General features: G+C 45.9%; 3 protein-coding genes and 1 long non-coding RNA gene across 4 annotated transcripts in view; 1 reads left to right on the forward strand and 3 right to left on the reverse strand.

The window, feature by feature from the left end:
* The window catches only part of LOC127347596 (BTB/POZ and MATH domain-containing protein 1-like), a 61,391-nt gene extending 56,981 nt beyond the window's left edge, over positions 1-4,410 (forward strand). The window contains exon 2 of the mRNA XM_051373763.1: positions 4,146-4,410. Within this exon, the coding sequence (XP_051229723.1) occupies positions 4,146-4,410 (265 nt within the window). The remainder of the gene's footprint in view (positions 1-4,145) is intronic.
* Positions 4,411-4,489: 79 nt separating this feature from the next.
* LOC127295332 (uncharacterized) lies at positions 4,490-9,560 on the reverse strand. Its single transcript, XM_051325266.2, has 3 exons — positions 8,157-9,560; positions 6,455-6,530; positions 4,490-4,794 (listed from the first exon to the last, which is right to left on the reverse strand). Exons 1-2 carry the CDS (start codon positions 9,418-9,420, stop codon positions 6,457-6,459), a joined length of 1,338 nt encoding a protein of 445 aa, XP_051181226.1. The 5' UTR covers positions 9,421-9,560; the 3' UTR covers positions 4,490-4,794; positions 6,455-6,456.
* Positions 9,561-12,241: 2,681 nt separating this feature from the next.
* On the reverse strand, positions 12,242-14,726 carry LOC127348911 (uncharacterized). Its single transcript, XM_051374769.1, has 2 exons — positions 14,318-14,726; positions 12,242-12,566 (listed from the first exon to the last, which is right to left on the reverse strand). The coding sequence occupies exons 1-2, from the start codon at positions 14,712-14,714 to the stop codon at positions 12,481-12,483; spliced, it is 483 nt and encodes a 160-aa protein (XP_051230729.1). The 5' UTR covers positions 14,715-14,726; the 3' UTR covers positions 12,242-12,480.
* A 6,651-nt stretch (positions 14,727-21,377) lies between these two features.
* LOC139830576 (uncharacterized) lies at positions 21,378-23,114 on the reverse strand. Its single transcript, XR_011743167.1, has 2 exons — positions 22,795-23,114; positions 21,378-21,624 (listed from the first exon to the last, which is right to left on the reverse strand). It is a non-coding gene; the product is annotated as an uncharacterized lncRNA (long non-coding RNA).
* Positions 23,115-23,273: the final 159 nt, after the last annotated feature.

The following is a 23,273-nucleotide window of genomic DNA, read 5'->3' on the forward strand; positions in this document are numbered from 1 at the left end:
ATGACAGTGCAGGTCCAGCCCGGCTCGTCCCTTCCCGTTTTGTTTTTGCAGAAAATATACAAATCTTGTAAAATTCATATCTTCCAAAATATAACTCGAAATAAAATGTTTTATATATGAAAATTGATCAGAAAAATGTGCTGAACATGAATATGTCATCCATACATTTGTTTGCATCTCGCATCATGTCATGACGTGATAGTTATGCATGTTCACCTAACATATATGCGGAGTATTTCGGACACCGACTAGGGTTTCCCCGCTCCGTTTAAATTTGAAGTAGCGAACCTATGCCATGATATGCCATGCTAATCAACACTTAACTTGTCGGTAGAAAATACAACTCGAACCTAATAATTGTTTGCTCGGAGTTGCGACTCCGATTAAATTGGATAAGATGCATTGCACCATCTATGCCATGTCATGCATATCATCATGAACATGCTGGATCTTCTTTATCCGTAGTAGTAAGACTTGCATACGTTGTGTGTTCCAGCATTTGCTTCTTCCCGGATAAGATCGCGAAGTGGTGTGGTGAGATACGACAAGTTCTTCTGCAGCTTTTCACAGGCGAGCCCCCTCTCTTCGCCTATTTTACTCTCTCCCTCGCATTGCTATCCCTATGATGCGATTCTTTATCGAGTCACGTGTCCTATTCCACTTGTTTACCATAATACTCCTATATGTATCATTCCTTACCCATAGCCATTGCTTGATGTTTGAGCCTTGCGAGTCGTAGGCGTGTTTAGGCTTTGTTGTTTATCTCGATCTGTTATCGGGATATGTTGGGTTGTTGGAAGGTTATCACATGCTATATTAGTTGTTGGAGATACACATGCTTTATTTTATTGTTAACAACTAAAATTGTAAGCAGAGGCATCTGTGAGCCCCTTTGCGAAAGCATCGGAACTTTGACTTGCTAATGTCCCCTAGGACCCGAGTTCTTGTTATCTGTTCCGAGATTGAGCGCTCTACCCGTACGTGGGGGAGTGGGACCCCCATCACCCACTACCTTTCCTCGAGTCTGTTTATTGGGAGCCACAACCTTGGTTTTATTTGCCCATATGCACGATGCACGTTTTACTTCCTGTTGCCTTCGGGTGTTTATATTATGTACTGTACTCATATCGTGGAACGATTAGCGACAGCAAGTTGTTCACACTTAGCTTAGCCGTTGACACAAACCTCTGGGTCCGTATCGGAGTACGGCCGAACTTCGTCACGGGTAGCTTAGCGGGGTGGCTCCCCTTAAACTTTCTCTTGCATTGGGAACGGTCTTGATGTGAGACTCCATCTGTAGTAAGTGGGTTCGAGCATGCGTATGGTTACATTTGGGCAACCCCTGCAGGGTGTACATCTTATCGATAAGCCGTGTCCGCGGTTATGGATGACTTGGAATTGTATAGCTTGATCATAGAACAACTTACACTGTTATCTTATTGCTAATAATCTGCTAATAACTTGCGTAGTAATATAGCATTACTACAACCGATACCCAATAAAACTTGTCCACCGTTGAGTGCCTTTTACATTGCATCTTCGCAATTGTTGAAGGGGATATGTGTAATCGGCTGGGTTATGTTTGTGTAGTATTTTATCTGTTACCTTATGCGCTCTCTCACCTTCTCTGATTAGGCGAATGTTGTGGAGTGTCTCTATAGGTTTTTAGTGCTTGCGCTGCCGCTTAACTCCACCATATTGCCTATGACATCCCTCTTGCGTTCTCTAAGTCCACTGCGTGCCTCAAGTACAAATGACGACTGGTTGACGAATGCTTATACGTCTAGAAGTCTTGTTAAGTACGAACCCGTACTTATTGCTGCTTCTACGGGATATAACCGGGCATGTATGAAGATATGTTCGATGAAGACGGCGTTAGCAAGGTTACCCTTCCGGCTTGGCCTGGGTAGGGTTATGGACGCCACTGGTTATCTTCAGGACTCTTAGTCCAATTTGTATCTTGTCCGTACTCGGACGTATTTGATCTTCTGTATGATTTGGATCTTTGTATTGTATATTTGTATCTTGACTCGTTGGAGTCGTTGTTGTAATATATGTATCTTGTAGGTTCTATTGTAATCCTGTTGTAATGTTACCGCTCGTGTTAATTCCTCTGGCATCACGTGTGTGATTCGTCGCGCATGTCGTGTCGGAGGGCGTCTCTGAATCGATATCGTGCGGATTTCGGCGGGTTCGCTGGAATCCTCAGGATACCGATTCCGGGGCGTCACAATAGACCGCCATGACAGGGACCTCTAAACAGAATTTGCTTGGTGTCCTGATCCTTGATCAAAAAGAAAAAAGGGTGAATTTCAATAAAGGCATTGTTGTCTAGGACAATTTTATGAGCGGAAAGTAGATTTTTGATGGCACTAGGAACATGTAAGATATTGCGCAAGTGTAGAGAACTATGAGGGATATGCAATGTTGAATTACCAATATGTTGTATTATCATACCTGTGCCACTGGCATTGTGGACTTGATCACGCCCCCTATAATCATCTCAAGTGTGCAACTTGTTTAGCTGTCCAGTAATATGATCTGTGGCGCCAGCGCCAGTGTCCATGTACCAGTTGGTGTCAACACCATATGCGCCCTTGTCAGTGCGAGGGCGATCCTCATCATCATCATCACGATCACGATCAGCGTACCGCCACCAACAGTCACTCGCAGGATGCCCATACTTTTTGCAGATTTGACAAGTAGTATCAACAAATCGAGTAGGGGTGCGCCCGCGACCTCTGCCACCTTTAGGAGCACCACGATCATCATCACGTCTGTAGCGCCCATCGCGACGCTGCATGTCTCGGTCATCACGCCGGTATCCACGGTCATCACGGCGGTCCCGATACTGTCTGCCATCACGACGATTATATCCCCCATCATCACGGCGGTTATACCCGCCACCATCCCTGCGGTATGAGCGATCATCACGGTCATCTCGACGGTACTGCCGGTCATCTCGGTCATCATGACGTGCAGGTTCATCACGTCTGGGATAGTTGGAAGCATCTTTGGCAGCGATATTGGCTGAAGATTGGAAAACAGCGGCCTATGACGCCTCCTGTGCAAGCGCCTCTTGCCTGTCATCAAACGCCTGAAGTTGTGAACAGGTATCTGCAAGTAGTGGCAGGAACAGCATTGATCGAGGCCACCAGAGAGGTGTAGCGATGATCAAGACCGCCCAGAATATACCCCTTCAACTCATCATCGTCCACTATCTTCCCCGCAGCAGCTAGCTCGGACGCAAAAGACTGCATCTTGGCAATATACTCGCGAGCGGTCATCTCTAGTTTCTTCGTGTTGATCAGCGCCCCGCGCAAAAAATTGACTCGGGCGCGGGATTGCGACGCAAAAAGAGCTTCAATCTTGGACCAGACCTGATGCGCATGTTCAAGCCCGATAATTTGGGCGAGAAGATCTGGGTCTAGTGACTTCACCAGGTGGCTGAGGACGACCTGATCTCGAGCCAGCCAGACCGCGTACTCCGGACTGGGCACTGTGATTTTCTTCTTATCTGCATCCTCTGTTTCCATGGTTTCTGGCGGGGCAAGATCGGTGCCGTTCAACAGCCCCATAACCTGCGCACCGCGAAGCGCCGGAAGAATCTGCGTCTTCCAGAACAAGTGGTTTTCACGGGACAGCTTCTCCGTCGGGGGCGATCCAAGGGCGGCTGTGAGAGAGGCTGCAGCCGAGCCGAGCTGAGAAGACGCCAACTGAGATTTGTAGTTTCGATCTAGGATTTGTCGGGTGTGTGTGTTTGTGGGAATCGTCGTTTGTTTTGGAGAGAGATCCTACGGCAGCAGATCGCGACCGAGGTTGTTTTCTGGTTGTGGGTTTCTGGTTGTTTGAGGTTTTCTGGTGGTCCTACACCGACGATCGCCGGCGGGAAGGGTGGAGACGCTGAAGCGCTCGGGTTGTTCACGAGATCGGAGAAGGAGGCTCTGATACCATGTCAATAGACTAGGGTTGGAACCGTGCGTGGAGATAGCACGGGCTGCGTGCTAATATGGGAACAAACCGTACAGGGTTTGTTACAGAGTTTGTATCAATACACAGATCGTATTAATACATGTATATGACATAAAAAGCCTTTTATAATATCTAACAGCAGCACCTGCTCGGCTGCTCTTGGCGGCGTACAGGTATGGCCTCGAAAGGCTAAAGTTGATCTGCGAGGACATGCTGTGTGACAGGATTTACACGAGCACGGTGGCGACCACCCTGACGCTAGCCGAGCAGCATGGCTGCCGGGTGCTCAAGGAGGCGTGCATCTACTTCCTCCGGTGGGTTCCGGGCAACCTGGACGCGGTCATGGCGAGCGACGGCTTTCAGCACCTCAAGGCAAGCTGCCCCTCTGGCCCTCTCTCGTTAAGAATGGTGTTAATGCTGCAACTTGAAAGAAGCTAACTAGTGCTCCATGATTGTTGGGTTTAGTTAATCCATGATTACAGAGATCAACCCAGATTCCATTTCTTGCATAACCGAATAAACAAGGTCAGCGATAGGTTCGATTTCAGCATTCAGAGTTGGTGCAGGAGATTAAACAGTTTGATAGTTGAGATGTCAGCTCATGAAGAAAACAACAGACCGACATTACAACTACCAAGCGATTGAGCTAAGTGAAGAAAATCAAGCTACTACCAAGCAACTATCACAAAAAAAATATAAGCCAGCTCTATATCATATTACAGTTCACCCAAGAGAGCAACACTCTGTCCATCAACAGGAGCCTGAAGAAACATCATCTTGGCGAACTTGCTCAGGGGTGCCAATGTACCATCCTTGCACATCCTGCACAATTTTTGACCGCACTTCAGAATGAGAATAGACCAATGTGTCAGATTAAAAAAAAAAGCCTGGCCAACATAGACTCATATAGCGTTTCTGTAAAATTGTATATTTTAATTGCCAAGTTTCTATTAGCAGAAATGTCACTACCTGATACATATTTAGCACCACTTGGTCGTACAAAACTGAATGGAAACAGTAAAGAGTATCCCAGTCCAATATTTCCTAGGGATGTGAGTTACAGTAGAATTGTATTACATGGCATGCTCACAGCTCCGCAAGAGTAACAATTCAAATTGGAGCATAATTTTTTTTTTTGCAAACTTTCATTAAACATTTCAACAATCCGCTACAATATAAAACAAACCCAGAATTAGATAGAGCAAGAACAGATTTTTCGTTGCAAATATCATGGAACCCAGGGAACCTGTCTTTAACGGGAGAGGTACCACATTATTCAGTACAGCTTACCACTACCGGTTTTCATTCTAATAACAATGTACAAATATAAGTTCTGGCCAATCAATTTTTCTATCCTCCATAAACAAAGTAGGTGATTGACACAAGAACTCTTAGATATGTATTCACGAGGATTTAGCATAACTGCATAATTAACAATTATGCCTGCAAGAATTGTTTCTATGGTACACCTGAAATTCATTTTTCTAGAGTACATGCTGCTAACATTAGTTATTATCTGACTGAAATTCATGTGCATTCTAGAACATCAAAGAGAAGGACCCCAAAGATGAGGTTAAAATCAGAATGTCCTGGAGACAGAAGCACAAGAAAGTTTTGGTAAATGTGAATAGAAATTTCACAAATTTTTCTATGAGACAATGCCAGAATAAAAAAAAAGTAATGTAAACAACGGTACAAAACAAGAACTCTAGCTCAGAAAATTGTGCAGGACACCTTGGTAGTTTTAATAAACATATGAAGAGAATGAGAAGGATTTCACAAAAATATTCCTGAATGATTCAGAAAAAAACAAAATAATTGTAGTAAACAACACTATGATAGTAGTACTTGGCATATGGGCAACATGTTTATATTCTGTCAATTTCTTGTTGAAGCACAAAATTATACGGTGCTCACTTGTTAACATGCATGAATTTCAGGCTTTACCGGCGTCAGTATTTCGGGAAAATGAAATATAATAGCCATAATGTTTACGATGATAAGCAGTGGCTTTAATACATTACACTGTGCATTCCCTAATATTTGTAGTTTTGCTCTTAATCATGCCTGCTAGTTAGAAAAAACAATATAAATCGATGAAAGGCCTGTGCTAGAACGAAGGGCAATCAACAATTTTCAGCAGCACCATCAATACAGGTTTTGCGCTATAAGAAGGTAGTGCGAAGCAGATGTTATCTCTATCAAATGACAACATCTGGCGTCGACCGTTGAACTGTAGTTCTATAAGTATTCTGAAACAAATCAAGCAATGACAAGCTAGTACGATGCCCATATATTGGGCAATACATAGTACTGTGAAAAAATATGCGCATCACGTTTTGTTCATGGCATAAACTGCATGGGTTGTGTAAGACAAATGTAAGACAAATACAACATCCTAAACATATTAACTTATGATATATTGTAAGAATGGGTCACTAAAGAAGCATTAGCGAAGATACATTGGCTGATATCTCGGTACCTTCATTTCTTCTGGACTCTGTCTGACCGAACCAGAACATCTGCCAATGTATTCTTTTCTGTGACATCACTCTTTCCTGAAAAGAAGTTTGTTTGATCAAGGTACAAGAATTTCAACAAAATCCACCATGATAATGCATACCAATTTATAAGTGTACAAATACAAGTGCACTGGGTATAATAATTGACCTGCGATATGCTGGTCTATTTGGTTATGTTCAAATGACAATTTGATAAACCTGAGATGTAAATTAGCTGTGATTCTGGTAACGTGTTCTGCTACATCTTGTGATATTATCTTGAGAGCATTAGCAATGGAAGACAACTTTTGTTTTACTGCCAGTTGTTGGAAAAGTTGGGACTTGCCAAATCAATTTTCTCATGTGAGTAACCATAACATATATAGTGCTAGCTCAGTGGCAAGGCTAGTGAGTGCGCAGCCAGCCCACCTGGTTCGAATCCCCGCCTAGCACCTAACAGCTTATAGCTAAGGGAGGGATCATTCCCTTGTTGGTCAACGTTTTTTATCCTGTTAACATGATATTGTCCGAAACAGCTAACTTGTTCACGGTTATTCCTGACTTACCTCATGCACCTAACTAATTAGCAATCACATAGTCCTCTTAAAAACCTTTACTGCTTGTTGGTGCCATCACAGATTCACATTCGCTAATCGTTACTTACAAATACAACCTTGCCCACAATTGGCTGGATTATTCACCAGAACAGGTTGTTCACTGCAAATTTCATTATTTTCGATAAACACTGCAAATTTCATAAATCTTAGACATTTTGTCTATAACAGATTGAAACCATACCATTTATCAGATCAGAATTATGTACGCTTACAATTACCAGTTTTCATCTTACCACTTCTCAAAAAAAAAGTTGGACTGTGAACTTACTTTCCAACTATTCTTGCCTTACCTCATGCACCTAACTAATTAGCAATCACAGTCCTGTTCAGAACCTTTACTATTTGTCGGTGCCATCACAAATTTACAGTTGCTAATTGCTACTTACAAAAGTACAAAGATTTCCCATAATTGGCCAGATTATGAACTGGAATAGGTTGATCACTGAAAATATCATAAACCATACCATTTATCAGATCAGAATTATGTATGCTTACCATTACCAGTTTTTATATTTCTACCGATTATATATGAATCTTTAATTAGTTTGCTGTCTGGTCACAGGGAGCTGGTTTAGCAGTTGGTCTGTCCTAATGTTCTGGATACTGAAGGGATCTTTCATGTCCTGTTTAGTCCAAGCATTGTACCATTTTAATCTAAGCCGACTCTTTCGGAGAAGAACATGGTTTAGAATTTAGAACTAGAGTTATACATAAGTGCGCCATTTTGTAACCCAAGAAGAGAGAGGTAATCAGTACTGGGACTATAAGTAGTTGTTTTCTAGAAAACATTGCTAAATCCTACTTATGTTGGAATACTTTAGTGTCTAAGATGAATGCATCAAAGTTTGTCATGTTCGCAATTACAAAAAGATCACATATTTTGTCAGATTCTCTTATCAAACTACTAGTTTCAGTCATAAATCCTAATTAATGCCAGACAGAGCTTTAGAAATAATTCTGAATCACTATTGTCCATCTATGCAAGGAATACTTCGATTGGCACCATTGTCACATTATGATGAACAAATCCTTGCAAGCAAACAATTAAACGAGCAATTGAGTGTACCTGCCGAAGGTATCGGAGATCCTGAAAGCCACGAGGTAAGCATACATGGTAAAATGCAGACGTCGCCGCCTTCAAGCGGACAATGCTCGACAACCTCCCCCCTTTGAATGTCCACGACGACCATGTGCTGGCCAACAGTGAGGTACACTACATCGTCTCTGGCCAGATCAAGAACGCCAATCTTGGGTCTGGTCTCCCCCTGCAAGGGTAGCCATGGAAAGCCACCATCCGCCCAGAGCGGGCTGAGCGCCACCCGGTGGTTCAGCGTCCAGCCGCTGCCGTCGGCGTCGAGTGCGAAGGAGCTGAGCACGAAGGGCTCCTCCTCAGACACCTCGACGTAGTGAAGCCAGCCGCCGCTGACCCCGACGCGGCGGTACATTGCGGGCGCCTGCATCCACCACGCGTTGCCCTCGGCGTCAGGCAGCGGGCTCCTTGGGCGGCGGAGCACTTGGTCGTGTGTGTCTGCAGGGAGCACACTGCCGCTGGGCAGCTCGATGAAGTGAGGCTCCGGCCGGTCGCTGAACGGGTCGGCGCAGATGGCGCCCCAGGTCACGTCCACCCACCACAGGTAGCCTCGGAAGGGCACAACCTCCTGGGTTGGCACCATTCGCCGCTGAGCCGGGAGCTGGAACGGGGAGCAGTTGACGAGATCCCAATCCCCTGTTTCCGGGAGAAACCGGAGCATCACGTTGGCGTTCCCGTCCAGCTCGGCGACGGCGTACCTTTCCGGTGGCCCGCGCTGGGTGAGGATGCCCAGGTGGAACCCAGCCAAGATCCTCTTGGGGCCTTGGATGGGCGGGAGACGGCACTGCCTGCCGGTGTGAGGGTTGAAGACGACGTGCGCCATGCTGGCGAGGCGGACGCTGTCGGGGTCGGCGGCGGCGGTCATATCCCGCACCTTGTGGCCGCCCTGCTTGGCGAGGATGGGGGCCGTGACGAGGATGTCTTGGCAGCTGAGGAGGAGGAGGCCGTCCTGGCTGGCGGCGCAGGCCTGGCCGACCGAGACCCGCACGACGTCGCCTTCGGGGTCGGGCTCAGTGAGGCCGCTGGCGTTGGAGAGGTTCAGGGGCATGTATAGCTTGGAGACGCGGGGAGGACCGACGAAGCTCACGCATGGGCTCGGCGACGGCCCCATGGCCGCCGTCATCTTCCCGAGCATGTACCACGTCCAGAGCCCCCGACCCGAATCCGGTGGAGGCGTGGCGGCCGTGCATAGGGAACGGTGGAGGCGACCGGAGAAAGCAAGCAGGCGGCGCAGCGACATCTTGGTGGACGCGACGCCGGCCGGGAGGGGAGAGGGTTTTGCAGTTTGCTCCTCGATCTTGGTCGTGGCAGCCTTGCAGGTCTCTGGTTCATGTCGTCATGTGGACTGGGTGCTGGCAGCTTAGATGGCAGGGAGTGGTGGACTGGAACTGGACGCCGAAAGCGGCATGGTCGTGTTACCCGGAAGTTCCCCTGTAATAGTTTAAACTTTCAATTTGGAAGAATGTTTACAACTTCAACTCACCATTCAAATTCAGTTAGCCTACTACCGCGACATTACATTATTCAAAGCTTGCATTTTTGGGGTCAGAGTTGTTGTTTCGAAAGACAACACATTTTAGATATCAACATTGCAAGTGAAGTGACCGCCTTTCTCCCTTGTCCATGCTTGTCCATCTTCTCCGTCCACCACTCCTTTGACGTTTCGCCTATAATACCAAGTGTTTGGATCGACATCATGAAGTCCAAGCCAATTTTCCACACTCGATCACACACGGATGGTGAACCTACATTTGAAAAGTAAATGGGAGGCGGATTCTTGAAATTGTCGCAAAGCTTGCACGTTCAAAATTCTGTAATTCTCTTTTTTCAACCATATCCACCATCCAAACTCCATTTTGGATGATCAACTAAGCAAAAAAAAAAATACATTGAGGGGGAGCCCATGGTCTCCAAGCTAAAGAAGGAATTGAGGAATCTGGGTGACCCAAAAGTCGCATGGTGTATGCCGACTTGGACGAATAGCATCAAATGTTGGTGAACTTCCACGACATGGAGTCTAGGATAATAAGGCTCCACATGGACCGATTGAAGCATTTCCCAAAGGGTGACAAATTGTGTGATGTGCTCAAGAGAGAGGCCATCTTGCAAGTTGATTTGTGTGACCCATCATTTTTTTCTCCAAGGCCTTGTTCACAGAGCATTTCTTCCTTTGCGAGTCTTAAAAAACGGGAGGGGCAATATCTTTAGGCCGTCTTCCATCAAGTCAAGGGCCTCCAAAAAAAAGAGCTTTCTTCCATTTCCAGTGGTGAATCTAGTAGGCGCGGCGAAAAGCTCTTTGTCTTGATGGGTGCAAGGGTTTCCCAACCCCACCCATGGTTTTGCCTCATCATTCCATTCATGACATAGCCATCTCATTTGAAGCGCCGAAGCAAACTTTGTAAGATTGAGGATGCCAAGGCCCCCATACACTTTTGGCTTGCAAACCGTTTCCCAATTTACTTTGCATTTCCCCACGGTAACTTTGTCACACGCCGCTCATAGGAAGGCTCCTCTTATGCTATCAATTTTCATGATAACTTCCATCAGAATATTAAGCACGATGATGAAGTAGATGGCGATGCTATAAGGACGGCTTTCACTAGAGTAGCACGGTCAGCCATGGTTACATGCTTCCGAATCCATGGAAAGAGATTGGAGTCCACTTTATCTTCAAGAGGCTGGAAATGGATTCTCTTTAGCCTTATTACCTAAAGAGGAAGGCCAAGGTATTTCATTGGAAATTTGCGTGGGAATGCGAGAAAGCTTGTAGAATGTGATCAAGATCAAGATCCGCACATTTAATGGTCACCACTTGAATTTTTGCACAATTTGTTACTAGCCCGGTGACATCTCCAAATTGATGGAAGGTAGTTGATATCTTCCTTGTTAGGAGCCATGAAGATGGCGGCATCATCGGCATAGAGAGAGGTGCGGATCGTGGGCGCCCTTCCGCGCAACTTATGGAGGTGTCCTTGCTCGGTTTCCTTGCAAAGGATATGGTGAAGAGGATCAATGGTCAACACTAAGAGGAGCGGGGATAGGCGTCTCCTTGGTGAAGCCCTCTACCATGCTTAATCGGATCTCCGGCAAGGCCATTAAGATGTACTCTTGAAGAGGATGTTGTTATAAGAGCTGAAATCCAATCTTGATATTTACTTTTGAAACCCAAATGTTGTAGCAACTCCATTAAGTAGTCCCATCTCATCGAATGAAACGCCTTTTTGATGTCAAGCTTGAAAAAAGTGTTGGTGTTTTGGTCTTGTGCAATTTCTTTGCGAAGTTTCTAACATACAAGAAATTGTTGCGGATACTCCTTTTTTATGATGACACTTTGAGCATTGAAGACAAGCAAGTTCATGAACGCGGAAAGTCTAGTACTCTAGTGGCCATCATTTTGGAGATTAGTTTTGCTAAGGCATGGATTAGTTTTATTGGGCGGAAGTCGGTAATCTCTTCAGCTCCTTCTTTCTTTGGGATGTGGGCTACGTTTGCGGAATTGAGTTAATGGAGATTGTTGGTGCGCAAGTTAGAGAATTGATTGATGACCGCCATGACATCAATTTTGATTGTGCTCCAACAAGTTTTAATTAAAGAAGGCACATGTATCAGCATCCAGTCCCCGGGCCTTGTCGCTAGCGGTATTGTCCACCGCCACTTTAACCTCATCCTCCGTGAACGCTTCACCAAGTCACCGAAGCAATGTACACGCATGTCTTGGAAATCTAAGGATTTTTTTAAGCTACACAACCATGCAAATCTAAGAATTTTTTGAACCTACAAAAACCCAGTACTGCTATTCAGTCTTGACAGTGACACTCAGAACTTGTTTCATTTCTCAAACCAGGATGTCTTAGATAATGGTTCTTTCTGTATTTTAAAGGAGTTAAACACTTGATGATTATTGGGTTCAATTCATGCTTTCAACTTATGTTAGGCTAACATTTTTCGAACCATCATAACTCAGATTCCTTTTCGAAAAAAAAACTCAAATTCCATTACTCGCATAACTCAACAGACAAGGTTCAAAAGCTGGTTCAGTTTCAAGATTCGGAGTCCCCCCAGGAAGTTAAGCAGTTTGATAGTTGAGCTTGAAAGGGCACGCACCAAGTTCATCATCATCTCACGTCCAATCACCCGTTAAGGAAACAGCATGGCAACGTTACAAATCCAACTCAAACAAACTAACTGAAGGAAACTAAACCACCACTAAGCAGCACAAGCCAGCTGTCATGTTACAGTTAACCCAAGAGAGCAACATAACATCACTATCGAAAGACATCAGACGGCTCCATCCTGTCCATCACTTAAGCCGGTAAGGGTATGGAGGCTTGGGCATGGCGCTACTAGCATCTTGACGAACCTCACCACTGGCATCCTTGTACATCCCTGCCCAATATTTGAGGAACGGTCAGATAACTTCAGGATATATAGATAAATAAGTAAGTCATCAAAGTAAGCTCAACTGGACAGCTGGAGGCCCACACACATAAACAATATTCCCACAGAGGGGATAATCTTTTAATCAAGCAACAGAACTGGCATAAATTCCCAGGTTTGCAATTAGCACCCATGGGGTAAGGACACCCCAAAATGTATTTGTAAGCCGCTTAATCGCAAAAAGGAAAATGCTGAATAAATTCTTGGTAGTTACAGTCACAGCAAATAGGAACAGCAGTCCAAATTCTCCTAAGGATGTTGACATTCTCGAAAAAAAATGTTATCTTTAGTAAGAGCAGAATCATTTGACATGGGCTTAATCTATCTTGCAATCTTAGCTTTCCAAAACATTTCATATGAAGATGTCTGATTTAATATCTTGTAAAGATTCCCTTCTTCTCATAACCTCAGCTGAGAATATGTTAATGGCAACTGCTCCACAGTAGCAACAGTACATAACTTGCCACTTTCACTCTACCATCCGTTAAAGGATAAACTCCACACATAACTAGCTAAACTATGAAGCAGAACAGATTGTGCATCGCAAATATTATACAACTCAGTGAATGGATTTTTGAGGGACTGGTATTGATACACACCATCAGTTCACCCAACAAGAATTAGTATGCTTACAGTTGCCAGCTTTCGGTTTCTCCCAAGAGTATATATAAATACTATACTTTTAGCAACTCCCTCCAATTGAGCAATACAGTTTCTTGTAGAGTATTTCAGTTTCACCATTTCTCATACACCTAACTAATCAACAATCACACAACACGTCTTCAGAACCTTCATTGATTATTGCCGTGTCACAAGTACTACCAAACAGGGAACTGAGAAATCTAATAGTGTTCGAATGACCAATAAAGGGAGTCAGCTAACCAGAATAGACAGCTCTATTTGATTTTTTCCGCGTAATTATACAAAGCTTGCCCAGAGTCAGCTAAATTATGTACCAGAATACACAGCAGACTGCAAATATCACAGGGACTGGAACCGTACCATTTATCAGATTAAAGTTCATACCGGCCATTACCATTGTCATCTTTCTAACAATGATATAAATCTTTTAACTAGTTTACTACCTGGTCAGATAGAGCTAGTTCAGAAGTTGGCCTGCCCAAATGTTAGCACACAAGAGATATCCTTAGATTAGATACCTGTCTAGGCCATGCATTCTACCATCTAAAGCATAGCTGACTCGTTGGGAAACGAACATACTGCAGTTAAGAATTGAGAATTGAAGTTCCAAATAATTAGAGCATTCTTAACCCAAGAAGAGAGAGAAAATCACTAGTGGCTCTATAGTTGTGTTCCGGATAACATTGCCAAATGCTGCTTTTGCTGGAATACTTCAGTTTGTAAGATGAATGCATCAACATTTCTAATTTTCGCAATTACGAAACAATCACACATTGCCACATTCTCTCTTTCAACTAAGATTTTCCATCGTAAATAGTAAATACTATTAGCTGCCAAACTGAGAGCTGTAGATAGAATTATTTTGGAATCGTAATCCAAGGAACAGTTTTGATACCTAGTACAGTAACATTATGATGAAGAACTACTACCACGGCATGGAAGAACACTGGTAAAGAACTCCATAAACAAATGATCCAATGCGAAAGCCTCCAACGGAATGTAAAGCTGAAATGAAATGTAGGTGCCAAATTAATAAACGAGTAAGTGAGACTGCCTACCTGCCGAAGGTATCGGGGATGTCGGAAGCCACGGTGAAAGATAGCATGGCAAAATTTTGATGTCGCCTTCACGCGGACAATGCGTGAGAACCTCCCCCTTGTGCATGTCCACGACGACGATGTGGTCGCCAACAATGAGGTGCACGACATTGATGTTACCAAGATCAAGAACGCCAATTTTGGGCCTGGTGATCTTCCCCTGCAAGGGTAGCCACGGGTAGCCCCCATCGGCCGCCCAGAGCATGGTGAGCGGCACCCGGTGATTCAGCGTCCAGCCCCTGCCGTCAGCGTCGAGAAGGAAGGAGCTGAGCACGAACGGCTCCTCCTCAGACACCTCGACGTAGCGCAGGCAGTCCCTGGTGACCCCGACGCGCCGGTACATGGCGGGCGCCTTCATCCACCACACATTGCCGTCCACTACTAGGGAAAGGCCCATTGCCGGCGCACCTAAAACGCCCATTGCCGGCGCACCACGAGCCCGCCGGTGCGAACGCGCCGGTGATAAACGGACACTGCCGGCGCACCTGGTTGTGCGCCGGCGATATGTCAGCTACTGCCGGCGCACCACAGAGCTTCGCCGGCAAAGATATATTCCACCGGCGCACAATCAGGTGCGCCGGCAGTAGTGCATCCAGCACTGGCGCATGCCACGTGCGCCGGCAATGTGTCATTTAGGTGCGCCGGCAATTAATTCGAAAATTCTTTTTTCCATCTTTTTTCCAGCATATTACAATACATATTTGACAGCAGTATATATTTACAACGCAGTTCATATTTATACAGTATTACATGCAATATGAGAAGCACATAGAGAGCCAAGTTTCATTTCGGTATCAGTACACAAATACGCAAGTCTCGTTTCGGAATGTGTTGATTCATACAACACATGTGCATATGCAACACCGAACGGCGAAGTTTCACAAAGTTAGAAGTCTTGGTACATAGTCGTCACAAGTATCGTCATACACCTCACAATGTAGGTCCTAACCTAAACTAGAATCACATAGAACATGACCAACATGGTCATGACCATCTGACATAGGCATCCCAAATGGGCCTGCCGAAGATGGTACCCGGGGTTTACTGGAGGCCCAATACCCGAAGAATAAGAAGATTCGGGAGCCCAAGATTTACTAAGGAAAGATAGAGTTGTAATAGAAAGTGTTGTTTGTAATCTGGCGGGATGAGTTAGAAACCGTCCCGGACTCTGTAAACTTGTATAGCACGAATCCCTCGGCTCCACCTCCTATATAAAGGGGGAGTCGAGGGACGAAGAATCAATCGAATCATTGTCTGCAAACCCTAGTTTTCATATTCGTTGAGTACTTTCCGGCTGAAACCTTCGAGATCTACTTACCCTCTACTTCCAACTAAACCCTAGCCTACAATCCATAGGCATTGACAAGTTGATACCTTGTCACCATCATCACGAAGGCCATGGTCTTCATCCGGTTCCTCCTCATGTCCCTCATCTCTCCCGCTAGATAACGGGCGTATCTTCCTTCCGCCTCCACCCTAGTGGGGTATCCCTTGTAGCTGTTGCCGCTGAAACGGTGCACCTGTCTCCGACAGTCCTCCCAGTCGTCGTAGACTCCAGGAACCCTCCCCTTGTACACGACATATGTCGTCGGCATCTCCATTCACAAGACAAGTAAAACGTTAGTACCAATGCAATGAACAAGTGCCAACTCAAATAAGAGACAAGTAGTATGAACTAAATAGCATGTGCCTCATACTTTGTTGGTCGAAATAAATAATAACATACAGGGATGGGGTCAGTGAGGCTAGGTAGGATGCACAATAGATTGATATTTGTGGCCATCACACCAAGCCTCACTGGCCCCACCCCGGAGTGTACAAGTGACCGAACATTTTAATCATCGGCCAATGCAATTAAGAAGTGCGAACTCAAATAGAAGACAAGTAGTACGAATTAAATAGCGTGCCTCATACTTTGTCGGTCAAAACAAATATTAACATCCAGGGATGGAGTCAGTGAGGCTAGGTAGGATGCACAATAGATTGATACTTGTGGCCGTCGCACCAAGGCTCACTGGCTCCACCCCCGAGTGTACGATTGACCGAACATTCTAATCATCGGCGAACTCCAAATACGAGGCAAGTAGTGGTCGAGTAAATGCAAATAATTATTAAGCTATGTACGCCATAATCTTGAAATATATAGCAAAGTAAATGAAACTACAGACACATGTTCACATGCACATTCATACAACTAAATAAAAGCAACTAGTCGATTCTATGGGAATATATAACAATTATTACAGTACGGAAGTTCAAGGACATATCGTTCAAGCTTTAGCAAGTGTTCCCGTCGTAGGATCAGGTTGTACGCCTAGGGGGGAATGGACGGCAGCCCTCAAGCGAGTTGAACGGCCTCTCATCACGCGACATTTCCAAGCGGAGGTCTATCTCGTCATTAGGTGGTAGACCATAGCCGTAGAAGAACTCGCCAGACCTATTGTTGACATCCTGCAGGATTATCGTGCAAATGAACTGCTGGATGCGACCCCAGTTCTTTCTAATCTCTCTATCGGGGACATCCGCCATGTTTGCAAACCTGTTTACGAGATTATCTGGCAGCAACATGTCATCTGCGTACTTTATGTACTCCTGCATCGAAGGATGGCGTACCACGCGTCCATCCCATTGTCGGGCGTCGGCTGCACTGAGGCAGGGAAGTTGGTTGTGTGGGTTAAGACGAAGCCTCCTCGGGATTTCCTCTCTACTTTGAGGGCCTGCCTTGTTGGCGAAGCCGGTGAGAGCATCATTGAGAAGGGCCCTGATGTGGGAGTAGTCTTTCTTGCGGTCCCTACCCGAGTCGAGATAGACTGCATGCGAGTGTTGCGGGTGCACGACGATGAGGGTGCAGAACTTGTCTCTGCGGAAAACACACGGATTAACCTTTGGAAATGCAAATGGAGATATAGGATAGAATGGTGATGGGGGACTAGCAGTGATTACTTACTCGGGAAGTAAGGGATGAGAATGGCGCCCTTCTTAATGTTCGCCGACATGAAATCCTCGACCTGTTGGGTGGCAATCGCGCGATCCCCGGGGTTGCAGATGATGCTCTCCCGCATATAGAAGGGGTCCATGATCGCGATGGTCGGCGTCCCTCCTTAACAATGCGGGAAGACATGCTAAGAGCAACTAGGCGAACCACACTAAAGTGGAGCGCTTGCATGCGATAGATGCGAAGATGTCGTTGAACCGGATGAAGCACAAGTCCGCGGGGTACTTCTCGACGAAGTTCATGCCGATTGGCACCTTCGCCACGAAGAGAGGGTAACCAGGATCTTTTGATTTGAGAAGAAGGTTCTCCACATGCAAGACAGTCTCATGCAAGCTCCTCATATCCGGGGTGAGTTTCTTCACGACATGCTCCGCAGCATCGGTTGACCCAAGTGATGCAGAGGTCGCCAATTGTTTGGCAACTTGTCAAGGAGTGGGACCTTGTCCTTGGATTTGGCCGCCGCCGCCTTGTCTTGGGCGTCCTTCTTATTTGCCCTCTTCCTCTTCTTGGGTTGTAGTGCTGGACCATCCATCGCCGTAGTGGCCGTAGCACGGAGTGTGTTTGGGCTCAACATATTTTTGACGGCGGCGGTGGCGACCTCCTCGGGATTTTCCTCCTCATCGGCCGTTTCTTGAGAATCGAACAGCTTCTTGGAGCACACATATTTGAAGCCCGGCGCATCCTCATGGACAACTTGTGAAGACGTAGGAATATCCCATTGGAAGTTGTCACGTTCATATTCCTCGGCCTCTGGCGCAGTGGCTGTTGTGGTGGGGCGCTGACCTCTGGCGCATGGTGGCCGTTCTGGGGCGATGACCACGGGCGCCGGCTGGCTGTCGTGGAGGGACGCTGACATGTGGCGCCACAAGGTGCTTGTCTTTGCTTGCCGTCGACCCGAGTAGGTGTTGATCCGAATTAGGGTCTTCGGCCATAGCAGTACCCAACCCTTCAGTGAGGCCGGATTCAACGGGCTATCGTCATCGGCACCATGCGGTTGATTAGGAGGAAACAAATCCTCATAGCCCGGTAACGCCCGATCCACTTCAACCCGGTAAACGTCATCCGCCATATCTCGTGTGTGCCACTTCTTATCCAGGGGCCGAATGATGGACCCCCTCGCGACGTCTTTGAGTTCGTCGTTTACTCTCATCAAAAAGGTGCATGGCGTCGAGCGCCTGCGAGAACATGTGTATGGCGTTAGAGAGAGGGCAAGGATGACGAAACTAATATATTAACTTGATGTACACATTAGTTAATTACCGTGAGGGCGTTGAGCTCGGCTAATGTCGACGGGCCAGCACATGCGGCGGCGGGCGTGCAAGTGACGGAGGGGCTGCTACCCGGCATGGACGGTGAATCCCTAGCATCAGCGACATTGCCGGCGGCCGGAGGAGTCTCCATTATAACATTGTCATTGCCGGCGGACGGCGGCACCATCGAGTTGCTGCCGTTGAAGCTAACCACTTGCATTTTCGGGGCCTTGTCTGCCACCCTCATACCACGCTTGTAGAGCGTTGAAATCTGCTTGGACTCCAGCGGCGACTTCAGCTTTGACTTCGAATGCGAGTGTAGCTTTGAGTTGCGGTACCGGTTGCGGTACCAAACCAGCTTGGACTTGGGCTAGGATTGACTCCCTCATTTCCTCCGCCTCCCGCTGCTTCCTCTCATTACGCGCATTTTTATCGGCCGCAGACGACAAGCCATAGTGACCATGCTTGTAGCCTGTACCGGCGCCAGCCACACGGCCTCTATGCGGCCTTCTCGTCGGTGAATGCTCATTAACGATGTTTAGCGCCCGTACGAGAGGCTTGTCCTAGGCTACCCTGCCCGTCGACGCCTGGGACGAGGAGCCTTCGTCACCTTGGGAGGCTTGAGAAAGTCTTTGTCTTTCTTCTTCCTGCGGAAGAAACGCGAACCATTTAGAAATGTTGCTACTATTATATGAACGATACTTGATCTAATAAAACCGGTAAATTGCTTACCAGTTTTTTCTCCAACGCCAGGACCTTCTGGTCGTTCGTGAACCAAATTATGTCGGTTACGACCTTCGGGTCCGTGACAAGTTCCCCGGTTAGTTTCTTCTTATGGTACCGGGACCTGATGAATCTTCTTTCAAGCGGGTCCTTGTACTTGAGCCAGGGTTCTCAATGCCGGCATTTACATACGCCTCGTCCTCCTTCGCCCAATAGGGCTCCTTTCCCTCGTACCCACGGCTCCCAAGGTTGTGGTTGCCGATGTTAAGCTCCCGCATTTCCTTCCCCCACAACTTGCGATTCTTGGTTGCTTGTAGCTCTTCATTGGCCACAAAAGCATCAAAGTCCGCCTGGGTGACATGCGGAAAGGCGGAGTGGACCTCTTCGAAACCTTTGCCCTCAGCAATCAGCCTCCGCACCATGTACTTATAGCTGCTGAGGTGTTTGGTGAACTTCAGGAGGGCTTGTGAGTTCACAATGTTGTTGGTTTGATGACTGGAGGCGTAGTCGCCTAGGAACTTGTATCGTGCGTGCAACCTCGCAATGAGCTGGGCTCGCAAAGGCGCTTTGCTCTCAGCTCGGAGGTCCGTCTCGTTGAGATTGACGACCTCTCGGAGGATACATGCCAGTTGGTTGCCGTACCCCTTGGCAACATCCTTAGGCAACACCGGCAAACCACTGGCGGGGTCCACCTCTGTGACTGTGTCTCTGCCGGTGCCGACCGTGTTTTGGCGCCTTGCCTTCCGCGGCCTCTTGGCTCCACTTGTCCCGGTGCCACTACTCCCGGCGGCGGCGCTAGGATCGTCGCCGCTTGTCTCGCCGCCACCCCCGGCGGCGCCGGTTGCCTCATCGCCGCTAGGCTCGTAGGTACTACCCCCGGCGGCGGCGCTTGCCTCGTTGCCGCTCGGCTCGTCGGCACTACCCCCAGCGGCATCCTCCATCTCATGGTCCTCGTCGCCGCCAACACCAGCGGCCTCGGCATCCTCCTCCGTCCTAAAGAAGTGCCTATTGTAGTGCTCCTCTAACTCTTCTTGAGACGACATGGTGGCTTGCACTAATAGAAGACGAAAAAGAGTTAGAATTCACGGAAAAATTCGGCATGACCTTTGCTAAAAATTGGTCATGCCGAGTGCTAGAATTGCCGGAACGGAAATGAATCGACATTCCGGCACTCAATAGCAACTCAATCCCTGTAACAGAAATGCAAACATATAAATGCCATAACCATAACCATAACCATCTCCATAACCATGCCATCACCATAACCATCACCACATAAATTACAGTAGCTAGCTTTTTAGCATATACATTACAGTGGCATTTTACATCAGCATAAAAATAACACTTGACAACCTCCATTTAAAACCAGAGAATGAACATAGTGAATAACACTTGACAACCTCCATCAAACTCTGCTTAGTGCTCAGTGCAACATAAGATATGAATGATACAGGAATAAGCAGCAGCATCAGCTACTATCATAAGACAGATTTCCCAAACACTAAAATAAAAATGGAAATGCTGACATACAAAATTTCATACAACATATAAATGGCAGAGTACATGCTAGTACTGGCTGGTAGTACTTGCTACTGATCCAAGGACTAACTAGTCACATCCTAGTTTGCATATCTAACTAGTGTGCATTTGCCAAATCCTATATGGACGAGTTACATGTACTAGATCAAAAAAGCTATTACATGCTAGTACTGGCTATTAGTTCTTGCTACTGATCAAAGGTTTTACTAGTCACATCCTAGTTTGCAGAGCTAACTAGTGTGCATTTTTCAACCTACATGGACGAGTTATATGTACTAGATAAATAAAGCTATACCATGCTAATACTGGCTATTAGTACTTGCTACTGATAAAAGGGCTAACTAGTAACATCCTGGTTTACAGGCCTTACTAGTGACTCGAAAATTCAGATATGACAGTGCATAGTAGAATCAAAGCAAGCCTTACATGCTAGTACTAGTTTTTGATCAGCAAAAAGAATATTTTTTTAAGCCTAAAAATTAGTCATATTTGACAATGTAAATAGTAGTAGTAGTAGTAGTAGTAGTAGTAACATTGTCAAGTTATTCCATTCAGCAAACAAGAAGACAAGCACAGTGTAACATTCTGCAAACTATGAGACTAACATCCAGTTTACAACTTTTCTGCACCTCATCATTTGGTAGCATAGTGATAGCAGCAATGTACCAGGAAAATAAGCACAAGAAACAGCACAAACATTTGCATCAAATTGGTAGAATAGCTCTGTGCTCACTTCAACTTGTCATCCATCCCACTGCAACCTACTTTTTGAGACAACGTGTAACAATGCAGACAGAGGAGGTATCAAAATAGCAGTATCTTAACATTGAGAGTAAAATGTAATTACATTGATGCATGCATCATTGCTGAAAATGATTTGTTTTCCATTGTAATAATTATCATTGTAGGATATAATTTAAATGTATACTAGTTCTCTGAATGAACATAGCACTTGTTCTTTTTAAATGAACCAGAGAATGAACATATCACTTGTTCTTTTTAAATAAAGTAAACCTACTGCTAGTGAATAAATGTGAGGTATGCCTAACCCTAACACTTGCTACTGGTAGCATTTGATGCTTAATTAGTTTTTATTTATTCAAAAAATAAGAAGCAAATACCAATGAATTTTCTTGCTACTGCTAGCATTCTTGGCAGTAGGCATTTAAATGAAGAACCACTACTGCTAGCATTCTTGGCTAACCCTAACACTTGGCTAACCCTAACCCTAGCATTCTTGGCTAACCCTAACCCTAACATTTAAATGTATGCCTAACCCTAACACTTGCTACTGCTAGCATTCTTGGCATTAAAGTGACATTCCTTCACCTTGTACATGCACTGGCCAATTAACTAAACAAAATCAATTTGAAGCATCTGAGCATCAATTTCCTGGGCATTTTTAAACCAGAGAACTAACATTTAATCAAGAACTAACATACTTCCACAGAAATAGCATTTTAGGATTTTTCAACTAACAAATTCAAACCAGAGAACACATTTTTAGCATTCTGTAACAATTTCCAACCAGAGAACAAATTTTATCAACTAAACCAACTAATACTAGCTATTTACATTTTTTCATTTAGTTATTTCTATATCACAATTTCCAACCAGAGAACAATTTCCAACCAGAGAACAATTTTTAGCATTTAACTAAATCAATTAAATGAAACCTACTGCTAGCATTCAAAATTTTATATATAACTTATAATGAAAAATTGAAACCTACTGCTAGAATTTGAAACCAATTTTTAGCATTCAAAAATTCAAACCAGAGAACCCTATTTCCAATTTGAACCCTATTTCTTCCAATTTGAATCAGAGGGAAGAACCCTAGCAACCTACGAGGAAGAACCCTAACAGAAGGAGAGAGGGAAGGGGGAGGGAAGGGGGAGGGAAGGGGGAGGGAAGGGGAGAGGGAAGCTCACCGTGGCGGCCTCCTCCTCCTCGATGTGCGGCGGCGCCCTCCTGCTCCTCGATGTGCGGCGGCGCCCTCCTGCTCCCTCGGTGTGCGGCGGCGCCCTCCTGCTCCCTCGGTGCGGCGGCGCCCTCGGTGAGTTGCTTCGGCTTTGGCGATGGGCACGGGTGCGGGAAGGTTGTGGGGATGGGCGGCGGCGGAGCGGTTAAGGCGAGGGGACGATGTGCGGCAGAGCTCCGGCCGGCGGTGCTCGATGTGCGCAGAGAGAGGGGGGATCGAGATGTGGCAGGGGAGAAGGAAGAAAAACGGTTAAGTCCAGGTTATAGCTGTGCCAGGGTTATTGCCGGCGCACCAGGTCACACGTTCGCCGGGGACAAGTATACCCCCGGCGAAGCAAGGACGTGGTGCGCCGGCAATAACCCTGGCACAGCTATAACCTGGGACATGTTTAATTAGCAGTATACAATTGCATTACAAAATCCTATACTA

This window comes from Lolium perenne, chromosome 4 (genome assembly GCF_019359855.2).
Source record: "Lolium perenne isolate Kyuss_39 chromosome 4, Kyuss_2.0, whole genome shotgun sequence".
Classification (NCBI taxonomy): Eukaryota; Viridiplantae; Streptophyta; class Magnoliopsida; order Poales; family Poaceae; genus Lolium; species Lolium perenne.